The sequence below is a fragment of the Mustelus asterias genome, chromosome 9, assembly GCF_964213995.1.
Source record: "Mustelus asterias chromosome 9, sMusAst1.hap1.1, whole genome shotgun sequence".
Lineage (NCBI taxonomy): Eukaryota > Metazoa > Chordata > Chondrichthyes > Carcharhiniformes > Triakidae > Mustelus > Mustelus asterias.
The window spans coordinates 22,468,468-22,480,761 of record NC_135809.1 but is presented as its reverse complement, the minus strand read 5'-3'; the positions used below and the strand labels follow the sequence as shown (position 1 = coordinate 22,480,761).

The 12,294-nt window shown below is 44.0% G+C and overlaps 1 protein-coding gene across 1 annotated transcript in view; it reads left to right on the top strand.

Moving 5' to 3' along the window:
* Nucleotides 1–12,294, top strand: part of otogl (otogelin-like) — a 186,608-nt gene that overhangs the window by 38,895 nt on the left and 135,419 nt on the right. Inside the window, exons 17-21 of the mRNA XM_078221105.1 lie at nt 54–266; nt 3,227–3,392; nt 5,554–5,628; nt 8,216–8,259; nt 10,120–10,291. Of these exons, the coding sequence (XP_078077231.1) occupies nt 54–266; nt 3,227–3,392; nt 5,554–5,628; nt 8,216–8,259; nt 10,120–10,291 (670 nt within the window). The remainder of the gene's footprint in view (nt 1–53; nt 267–3,226; nt 3,393–5,553; nt 5,629–8,215; nt 8,260–10,119; nt 10,292–12,294) is intronic.

Genomic DNA, 12,294 nt, shown 5'->3' with positions numbered 1-12,294 from the left:
AAGAAAAAAAAAATCATTATTTATATATATTTTTGTCTTATTTGTGCATCTAGCTTTATATTCATCAACAATGTGTGATATTCTCAATCAAGAGCTCTTTGCACCATGCCATTCATTTGTGAACCCCAGCCCCTATTATCAGCAGTGCCGTTATGATGCTTGCAAATGTGGAAGTTTATGCATGTGTACAGCCCTTGCACACTATGCTTACCTTTGCACCAAATACAAGGTTCACATTGATTTCAGATCAGAAACGTCTGACTGTGGTAAGTTTTTAAAGGTGAATTTATGATAACAAGGTGATGAAGATGAATAGCCACACCTCTAAGATTGAGCTACGCTACCTGGTGAAGTTACTATGGTCTCAGATGATCAGAGACTGCTCTCCCCTTTGAGACGGAGAGCTGACTGGTGGTGATTTAATCTGATCATCACCACAGCTCAGGCGAGGGACAAGGTTGAGAAATACGGGGCCTTCAGGAATAACCTCAGCCGGTATGGGAATTGAACCCACGCTGTTGGCGTCACTCTGCATCACGAACTGGCCAACTGAGCTAAACCACCTCCCCACCTGATAACTTTCTATTGATGTTGGGGGGGGCGGAATTTCCCGTTCCACCTGCCATGGGAATCGTAGCAGGCAGGGGGGTGGACCATGCAAAGGTCCGTTGCTTTTCCGGGATTTTCCGGTATTGGAGCGAACGCAACTGGAAAATCCCACCTGTGATATCTCAGGTGGTGTGCACTCGACATTGAGGTAGAATATTGCGAGTGCAAAGCTGAGCTGGTCATGTCTTTCCCCTCAGCTCACCAATGAGTTGCCAACTGGACCATCAACAACAATTGGCTGTTCCATCTTAGGGAGAGAGAAACTGAAACTGTCAGCCTTGCTTGATCTATTCCAGTCAGCTAATCACAAAAGATTGAAGCTAATGTACAGAAGTCTGTGGCATGGACAGTTGTATGGGACTTGTAAAGGGAAAGAATGGGAAAAAAAACTGAGGAGAAAAATTAAAATGGGATTTACTGACGTACTTGGTTTGTGGGTCTGACAAAAATTGCCAGATTGCAAGGCACTTTTCATCATTTTACGCATTCTTTCTGAGGAGTTGAAGTTAATGAAAATATACATCATTGTTTCATACTTTTTATAATACTGATTGAGCTCCTGAAATTTGTAGTTAATTTGTTAATTTTGCAATTAAAGTTAGTAGAAGAGCTGAAATTTTGGGCATTTTGTAAACAAATGGTTACGAAGCCTATATGAAAATCAGGATGAAGGGTGTGTTTGATTTGTTGTGGATGGGTTTAAACAATCCAACTCTGTAGAATGAAAGATAAATGGTCAATCATGACTTACCTGCAAGGATGCTCAATTCACACCATATAGAAGCTAAATTGCCAATAATTGGGTGTGTTACTAAGAAAAGTTTCTACAGTGCAGCTGTAAAGTGTTCAAAATAGTGCACAGTGGACCTATAAGAATGTATAAAATGCACAATGCTGCCAATAGGCTGTCTTCGAGACAGGCATTACAGCTCTACCAAATATCATCCGTTTCCTCGTTTACTGATAGGCAGTGCTAGCTACTGAAAACTCATTGGATTGTTTTTAAAGGACAAGCAAAAACAAAAATGCCACACAGCTTTGTATTAATTCTAAATTTCCAAGAAGATAAAGTTACAAGAGGGAGGAGTTAAACAGAGGGTGGATTTTCCCTACTTCTTGTATTAAAAATTCAGCATTGCAGGTCGAAATTCCATCTCTTACTTTAAGGAACATAATGAACAGGTTTTTAAATTGAAGAGACAGTGCCATTAGGTTGCAGATATGGTTGGGTTTTCCATATACAGGTTGGCTGAGAGAATTGTCATAATAATGTTTCCACCCTGCACTCCTTAATCATTAACTTTTAAATACGAATGGAAAATTAAAATGAAAAGGTATTAAAGTTAATTATTTTTAATTGTTAGCTTTCTTTTTCGGTTTTTATTCTGTCTTCCTGTTTTCTCTGGATTGCTTAATTAACAAGACCCACCCAAAAGCCAAGACTCCCCTCCTTCTTCCAGACTTGTGCTCCTTGGAATTGGTCATCAGGTGGCAAATGAGAGGGGCTCAAGGACGATTTACCTCTAATTTTTTCTTCTACCCCTTGGGATCATGCATCAAACTATTCCCTCTTTCCCGATCCGAATTACGAGATCGGCAGGATAAGGAGCAATACAGAATAATTGAAACTCAGTTGGTACTTCAAGGATGGAATCTTTCCCACCCTGAGGGGGCTGACTTTGAGGTGGGACTGGGACAAACTTACGTGACCCCGACTCCAGGCAACCATCCTGGAGATGAGCCACTAACCTACCCGGTAGTGGCGGGTAGCCAACCTGCATATTGAGTGCCCATTTATGGGCTGATTAGGGTCAACGCCGGGCATTTCTGCATCATAAAATCCTGTAAGAAGTTTAATAACACCAGGTTGAACTTTAACCTGGTGTTGTTAAACTTCTTACTGTGTTTACCCCAGTCCAACGCCGGCATCTCCACGTCATAGATTCCCTACAGTGTTGAAGGAGGCCATTCAGCCCATTGAGTCTGCACCGACTCTCTGACATTTATCCCGCTAATCACCCGAACCTGCACATTTTAGGACGCTAAGGGGCAATTTAGCATGGCCAATCCACCAAACCTCCACATCTTTGGGCTGTGGGAGGAAACCCACACGGACACAGGAGAACATGAAGTCATTCAGAACTCCACTACCTGTGTTTTAACTCCTGTTCCCCCTCACCCCTGTGCTCTCTGACCTACATTGGCTCCTAGTCAAGCAACATCTTGATTTTAAAATGCTCATTCTTGTTTTCAAAATTCTCCATGGCCTTCCCCCTCCCTATCTCTGTCATCTCCTCCAGCCCCTGTCCCTCTAATTTTGGGCTCTTATACAACCCCGATTTTAATTCCTCCATCACTCAGTTGCCTAAGTTCTAGAATTCTCTCTCTATACCTCTCCACCTCTCTCCTTTGCTTTGGTCCTTTGAGACACTCCTTAAAACCTATCTTTTTCCCAAGCTTTTGGTCAGTTGACCTATATCTCCTTATGAGGCTGGGTATTTTGTTTTATAATGCGCCGAGAAGCAGCCTGAGATGTTTTATTATGTGAAGAGTTATGATACAGATATAAGTTGTTGTCATGGTTTAAAATTCAGTGTGGCGTTTTTCTGCTGTATAGGTGTCATCTGCCCGGCTAACATGTTGTACCATGCTTGTTCTTCTTCTTGTGGACGGACTTGCCAGTCACTTTCTATAAATGAAGTTTGTGGAGATGATTGCGCTGAAGGCTGCAACTGCCCCAATGGAACATTCTATGATGAAATATTGCATCGCTGTGTAGCACAGTATGTCAGTTTTTGTACTACTCCTGTTTAGCAATAAACCGAACACATTATCACTTTGTGTCTGTTAACACATTTGCCTTGGACACTGAAGTTTGATCAGAAATGAAGCTGAACTCTGATTATGTGTAAGTTTTACACTCTTAACCACTTTAACCTCAAGTGCACCATATCCAAGAGTTGTTTAGACAAATGCTAAATTGGAAGATGCATGTTGGTTTCTGCAATTTCTGCACCACCTACTTTGCATGTCCTGGATTACCACCTTGTTCAATAACACACAGCCCTGAAAACATTCTATAAATTCATCAATTTAAGGGGAGGCGCTAGCCTAGTGGTATTATCGCTAGACTATAAATCCAGAAACTCAGCTAATGTTTCGGTGACCCGGGTTCGAATCTCGCCACAGCAGCTCGTGGAATTTGAATTCAATAAAAATATCTGGAATTAAGAATCTACTGATGACCATAAAGCCATTATCGATTGTCGTAAAAACCCACCTGGTTCACTAATGTCCTGGAAGGAAATCTGCCATCCTTACCTGGCCTGGCCCACATGTGACTCTAGAGCCACAGCAATGTGGTTGACTCTCAACTGCCCTTTGGCAACTAGGGATGGGCAATAAATGTTGGCCAGCCAGTGACTCCTATGTCCCATAAATGAATAAAAAAATATATTAGGGGTTCCGCCTGGGTGTTAGATATATGCTGCACACTAGAGTACATGAATGGAGGTCGGTCACCAGTGGAGTGCCCCAGGGATCTGTTCTGGGACCCTTGCTGTTTATCATTTTCATAAATGACCTGGATGAGGAAGCGGAGGGATGGGTTGGTAAGTTTGCCGACGACACAAAGGTTGGTGGTGTTGTGGATGGTTTGGAGGGATGTCAGAAGCTGCAGCGTGACATAGATAGGATGCAAGACTGGACAGAGAAGTGGCAGATGGACTTCAACCCGGATAAATGTGTAGTGGTACATTTTGGCAGGTCAAATGGGATGAAGGAGTATAATATCAAGGGTAAGACTCTTAGCAGTGTAGAGGATCAGAAGGACCTTGGGGTCCGGGTCCATAGGACTCTTAAATCGGCCTCGCAGGTAGAGGAGGTGGTTAAGAAGGCGTATGGTGTGCTGGCCTTCATCAATCGAGGGATTGAGTTTAGGAGTCGGGAGATAATGATGCAGCTTTATAAGATCCTCGTCAGACCCCACTTAGAGTACTGTGCTCAGTTCTGGTCGCCTCATTACAGGAAGGATGTAGAAATTATTGAAAGGGTGCAGAGAAGATTTACAAGGATGTTGCCTGGATTGAGTGGCATGCCTTATGAGGATAGGTTGAGGGAGCTCGGTCTTTTCTCCTTGGAGAGACGAAGGATGATAGGTGACCTGATAGAGGTGTACAAGATGTTGAGAGGTATAGATCGGGTGGATTCTCAGAGGCTTTTTCCCAGGGCTGAAATGGCTGCTACGAGAGGACACAGGTTTAAGGTGCTGGGGAGTAGGTACAGAGGAGATGTCAGGGGTAAGTTTTTCACTCAGAGGGTGGTGGGTGAGTGGAATCGGCTGCCGTCAATGGTGGCGGAGGCAAACTAGATAGGGTCTTTTAAGAGACTTCTGGATGAGTACATGGGACTTAATAGGATTGAGGGTTATAGGTAAGCCTATATATAGGCCTAGATAGGTAGGGACATGACCGACGCAACTTGTGGGCTGAAGGGCTTGTTTGAGCTGTAGTTTTTCTATGTTCTATGTTCTATGATTTGTCAGGGCTTGGCTGCTAAACTCCAATAAGTTCCAATATGAAGAGGCACATTCGCCACGAAACATCAAGACGTTTCTCTCTCCACAAATGCTACTAGACCTGATGAGATTGTTCACACTTTCTGGTTTTAAATAGGAGTTTAACCCTATCCACATTTGTGGATTTGGTACTAACTTTAACTAAGGCATTGATTCTAAGAAGTGTGTAAACTTGACTCATTGGCAGCTTCTCTAAAACACCACAATTATTCTTTTCCAAAAGAATCAATTGGAACATTTCAGAATTTAATCACTATGACGTACACAATTCCTTAAAGTCTAATTGTTTCTTAGATATTTATATAATTATGTTGTTAGGCACTCAGTAAATAAGGAAAATGGCTCAGTCTCCCTTTTGCTTCTTCTAGATCTCAATGTTCCTGTCACTTTATGGGAGGAATATTTCAAGCAGGAGAAGTCACCTTCAGTAACTCAGGACCATGGTATGACTCCTGTTCTTTGCCTGTTGAAGATTTCCATTCCGATTCCATGCTGCACCTGTAATGGCGATTGGGAAAATCATATCAGTTTTCTAAACATGAGCTGGGAATAAAGTTGAATTGGATTTCTCAGATTCCTTTGGGCACTTGCTGGGTGTTTGTATGAAATAGCTTAAAGGATTTTTCCCAATTTGCTACGATAAATTGCTTAAGTTATTTTCAGGCTTATATGGATCTAGTTGTTAGTTTAATTCAGTCATTTCGGAATGTAGATAACGCCATTTACATTAATCGTTCGGACTTGGGAATCAAAAGTATTGGCTGAAATCTTCCCAAAAATGCACAGGTGTGAAAACGAGTGGGAAGCTCTCAGGCTGCAAGCTGGCTTTTCTCAATGTATTGAGCAGCACCTTGTGCAACTTCAAAGGGGAAGTGAAAGTCCCACAGTCAGCTGGAGGGCAGGGCCTAAGAAGGTCAGCAACATTGGGAATCCCTAGATCAGGGTGCCCATTTTAAAGGGTACCCTGATCTCCAATCTAAATAAAAGCCAATCCCCCCCCCCATCCACAAAATCCTTCATGGACATTGAGACCCCCAATGGACACAGGGAGCCCCCTCCCCCAGCCCCCACAGACATCGTGACTCCACATGCAGAAGGACACCTCCCTCGCCGTCCCCCCATGGATAAGGAGATTCCCCCTCCACATACACAAGGGCGAACCCTTCCACCCCCACGGATAAGGTGAACCCATAATGGAGCTCCTTAGAGAGTCCCTTGGCAGTGCCCCCCCTACAATGCACATCCTGGGTGTGATTCTCCCAAAACAATTCTAAGTGTCGAATTTGCATAAAAACTGGAGTAAATCCTGCTGGTTTTTTCAGCGGGATTTTCAGGATGAATCTCCCTCATTCTGTGCACTGCAGGGTGCGCTAGCGTGATTTACACGAAACGTCTGTGGGTGGGGCCTAATCCCACTGGGAGGCCGGCAGCATAACGCTGAGTGGGCCACTGTGCATGCGCTGATCTGTCAGTGCCGGGATCGGCGCATGTGCAGTAGCCCCACACTGCCGACCTCCCAATCGCTGACCAGCCCGATCACTGGCCAGCCCTGCGATCCCACATCGCTGGCCCCTCTGACTCGTGCCATGGCCCAATTGCTGGCTGCCTGGACGTGTACAGGCCAGCCTCATACCCTCCCACCCTCCCCCCGCACCGGCCCACCTTGATTGCCTTCCCCTGGCACCACCCCACTTTTAGGCCCTGCCCCCAATAGGCCCTGCCCCCTTGGCACGATTCCCAGTGGACAGTGTCAAGATGCATCCTGGACACTGCCATTTTGCCGCTTGGGCGGTGCCAGGGAGCCCAGGCTGGCATTGCCAAGGTGGCAATGCCCAGGGGGCACCCCTCCTTGCCCCTGACTCTCTTGGGGGCCTCATTAGGCCCACTACACTCCATTGGGGTCGGGCTGCCAGCTCCCTACAAGTGGGGAGCTATTGTCAAACCCCGTTGGAGTGAAACAATCCTGGCAGGGGCAGAGAGGCCAGCGGGCCCAGAGACTTCAGTCCTGGGCCTGCTAACGAAATGCAAATCATATGAAAATTAGCATTAACATAATTTATGCAACTCTGTGTTGATTTCTGGCGCTGAGCTGACGGCATCGGAAACCCGGCACCTGGAGACTCGCAGAGGCCATGGCGCTCAGCGGGGAGCCTGTTAAATGGCCTCCACTTGAGTCTCCCAGTCCACTGTGCTGCAAAAGTGAGCTGGGAGAATCGTTCCCCCCTCCTTCGTTTTTGGCCTCTCATGAAATTTAGCGGCTTTTATGGGATTTGCGCCGTGGCTAATGTGACCTCTAAATCGCAACCACTATTTCTAAATTTGCGTATGGAGATGGGGATAGTCTATACTGAGGAGGACTGCAACAAATTAGCAGAGGACATTAACTTGCAGAATGGGCAAATAATTGGCAAATGAAATTCAATATATATGAATGTGAGGTATGACATTTTGGTCGAAAGAATAAGGAAGTCACTTATTACTTGGAAAGTGGGTTGGAGGGACAAAAGAATCCCAGTCTACAATACAGCAATCACAGATGATGCCACAGAGTGCTCCTGATTTGCATAAATTAACATCACAAATAGTGGGCTTGACGCCACTATCTCCGCACGCGTCCTGACTTCCCACCCAGCTGGCATGATGTCACGTTGGCGAGACTCACTACTGTTTTTCAAAAACAAAATTTGGATGAATCATTGTCATCCAAAGAGTGGTGAGAATGTGGAACCCATTAACACAGGAAGTGATTGAAATGAATCATATAGATGCATTTAAGGAAGACTAGGTAAGCACATGAGGAAGAAGGAATAGAAGGTAATGATAGATTTAGATAAGGAAAGTTGGGAGAATGCTTGGAACATGGACCCTGGCAAGGACTAGTTGGGCTGAATGGCCTGTTCTATACCATATATCCTATGTAATCCGATGTAATGTTATTACATTTCAGGTTTGCTGTAGTAATTCTGAAATTTTAAAGATACTGTTAAATAACATTCAGTTGACCTAACAATGTTTTCCTTGTTTTTTCAGTCTGTGTAGGAATGGAAGGGTAGGGTGTGCCCCGACAAAGCCAGGTATGTTATGATTACCCATCATTAACATTACCATATCACTTCATAAGATGTGATATTTGGAAGGTCGATTGTGATTGGGGAAAAGCTTTACCTCCAATTATTCTTAAACTTATTTTGAGCAAATATAGTTTGAATGTCCAGGTTGAATTTGAAGTATAAATGCTTGTCATTTATAGAATAAAGAACAAAGAAAATTACAGCACAGGAACAGGCTCTTCGGCCCTCCAGGCCTGCACTGGCCATGCCGACCGACTGAACTAAAACCCTTCGAGGGACCGTATCCCTTTAGTCCCATTCTATTCATGTATATATTAGTGTCACAAGTAGGCTTACATTAACACTGCAGTGAAGTTACTGTGAAAGTCCCCTAGTCGCCATTCTCCGGTGCTCGTTCGGGTACACAGAGGGAGAATTTAGCATGGCCAATGCACCTAACCAGAACATCTTTCAGACTGTGGGAGGAAACTGGAGCACCCTGAGGAAACCCATGCAGACACAGGGAGAACGTGCAGACTCTGCACAGACAGTGATCCAAGCCGGGAATCGAACCCAGGTCCTGCTGTGAGGCAGCAACGCTAACCACTATGCCACTGTGCTGCCCCTGAGCCTTGCATGAGCTTTCCCCCTCAGTTGCCTCTGGTGAGATGGATGGGGTCTGGATGCAAAGCTACCCAGTTGCAATGCATATCACCTGATTAACATCCATGGGGAGAATGGGAGGAAAATCAGTCCTTCTATCTCCAGTTCCTTTCAGATCCATTCTGATAGTGTTATGTCACAGAAATGATGGGCTGGATTTTTGCGGAGTTGGGGTAACTCTATGGTCTTTTAAAAATGGTGGCCTAGACATAGTTCTGGCATTCTTGGCCCCAATTTTCATCAGTGTGAAATAAGGATGCGTGCTGGTGCAATTTTTGAACCCAAACTCTACACAGCTTGCTCCATTCCGGGGATATACCTCTTTTATCCCCTCTTGCAATTTTTGTGGAGTCGGGCCAATGTGCATTCTTGGCTGAGAGCCCAGACATCCATTAGTTTGTTGAAACAACTATTCCCATGGGGAAACATTGCTTGATTGACAGATCTTTCTCTTAGATCTATTTCTCAATGTTTATTTACACAAGATGAATAGATTTCAAGTGGTTTCAGTTTCTGCTATTGCTACTTTAAACGTCTGATTGATTGCCACTTTTATAGGGCTGGGGTAAAAACAATTATTTAAAAGTAAGTTATGAAGGAATGGCTTTTTAAAAAGCTTTCCCACACATGCCATTCTTACTATAGGTTTAATTGGTACTGTAGACAGTCCATACTGTTTGGATACATAGAGGTACCACAGGTTGACATGGAGGATATGAGGACCATGGGGAGGGGGTGGGGGGGAGATGGTGGTGGGCAGGAGTTGGCATGAAGGGGCATTGGGAGTATGAGGGTGTGAAGGATGAGGGCTCGAGGGCTGTTTTCTATTTTATTGCTTTTGTTACAAATGGGATGAGCACCAACCCAGAGTACCAAGATGGGCCTTTTAAGCAGCCCCACCCCTCCCCCACTGCATTGCACAGCCTTTGTGGCTGACTTTGCCCTGTTTCTGGGGGCAGTGAACCACACTCCAGTTAGCACACACTCCTTGGAATGAAAATTCCATCTTTGCAGTCACTTTCTCCTGTAGGTAGACAGACCTATTACCCACCTCTAAAACAAAAAGTTAGCCTGATGTGTGTATGCAATTTTACATGTTAAAAATACAAATGCATTCCTAATTCTAATATTGTGAGCAATTTGATAAATTCATTCATGTTAAAAGCAACTGCTTTTATTTGGAAACTGTACAACAAACTGCATTGTGTCTATTTGATACAGAACCTGAAACTCGCGAGTGTCTCAACAGTAAGAGATATTTTGACTGTAGAGATCCTCAGCCTGGCCTGCCTTGGACAGGAGCAGCATGTGAAGTCACTTGTGAAAACCTGATGATGAATATTACTTGTTCACCTATGACTCCATGTGTTTCCGGCTGTGTTTGTCCTCCTGGGTAAGTGTATTGAAATATTGAACAGCAGGTAGAAATCTGAACATTTACCCACTGTTTTCATGGGGCGGATGTTGTATCATCTGTTACTTAACAAAATGCATGCCATTTGCAGCTTGCAAGTAAGGAGGATGAAATAACTGCTCAGAGGCCGGTGTCCCTTCACCAGATTCTCTTTATTTACAAACTCTGTTCTACTCCGAGAGTGCTTCAGGTACACAGTCAGAATCCGGAGTGCCAGTGGACCTGACACTCCCATATTTATATACAGATGAGGTCCTCTGATTGGGTAGGCTATTATGTCCTCAATCAGGGAGCTCATACTCCAAGAGCCCAACCCCATGGGTCTCATTGAAGTCATTACAGAGGGGGCAGCAACTGTCAGTGATGCCATATTGCTGTTTCCAAGAACCGGTGGTGAAGATCCTCAAACTGACCACTTTCCTAAACACAATCATTGCCTGTGCAATCATTTGTTTTATACAGACAAGCAGAACAGTTTGGGGCAGGGAGGTTGAGCAAGTTGGGAATTCTGGTGGTAGCTGACATACACCAGTCCTGCTTCTTTTGCTAACATTAGGGCTGAAGGGAGTGAAGAAAAATTGGTTTGAAAGTTGATAGAACCTGCATACTGAAGAGGATGCATATTGTGGCATATTGCACCAGGAGCAGGAGGTGTCCCTGAGATGCCCAACCTTGGTTCCCAATTTCCTCCAGTTAAGCATTGGGAAGATGGAAGCAATCATCATTGGTCCCTGCCCCAGGCAATGCACCATGGCACCAATTCTGTCCAAGCAGTGTCTCAGATTGACACATACCATTTGTAATCTTGGTTTTCCATTCAACTTGGAGATAGGTTTACAATCCCATATCCCCTTTATCATGAAGAACTCTTACTTCCACTGCCATAATATCCTGCTTCAGCCCATCTGTCCCTGATACTGTCATTCATTATCACCTTCAGGCATGACTATTTCAGTGCTCTCCTAGCTGACTCCCCATTCTCCCAGATCTCTATTTCTCATAGTCTATCCCACACCTGTCTTGCTGATTCACATTGACTCCTGATTCCTCTCCAATTTGAAACTTCCACCCTTACATTTTAATCCTTTCATGGCTTTTCCCCTCATTTTCTCCGTAGTTCCTTGATATCTGAAGTCCACCATCAAATTTTCTGTTTTTCTGCCTCCGGCCTCTGGCACATCCCCACCTCCTTTTGCACCATTTTTGGCAGTAGAATCTTTTTATCACTCAGGCTTCATAGTTTGGAATTTCCTCTCTTAAACACATCCACCTCTTCACCTTCTGCCCCTCCTTTAAGACTTCATTAAGATCTATCCTTTCCACCAAGGTTTTGGCTCCCCCTCCTGATATCTCCTCCTTTGGCTCGATTACCTTTTTTTTTAGTTACAGCTCCATGGGGCTTTCTTCTGTGTTAAAAGTGGTGACTTAAGTATGTAAGGTTCTTGTTGGTCATTGCAAATACAAATAATCAGAACAACTGAGGTAAAGATTGTGTTAGATTATTGTGAACCAGCAAGCTGACACCAAAGACATTATTGTGTTGATATTAAAATAAATATCTCAAAGTACTAATAAATTAGATCTGAAGATCCAAAAGTATTCCTTGTATGTACCCTATAAATTCCCATTTTTCCATAACAAATCATTGTTTTTTTAGAATCCAACCTATAAACAAGGTCAGTAAGATTCCATGGAGAAGGATGGTTTTGTACTATGGCAAGGAAAAACATAGTTATTGCAAATATGGTATAGTAGCAGAATTAGGCCATTCAGCCCATAATGTCTGCTTCACCATTCGATCATGGCTTATATGTTTCTCAACCCCATTCTCCACCTTTTCCCCATAACCTTTGATCCCCTTACCAATCAAGAACCTATCTATCTATGTTTTAAATACACTCAATGACCTGGCTTTCACAATCTTCTGCGGCAATGAATTCCATAGATTCACCGCTTCTGGCTGAAGAAATTCCTCCTCATCT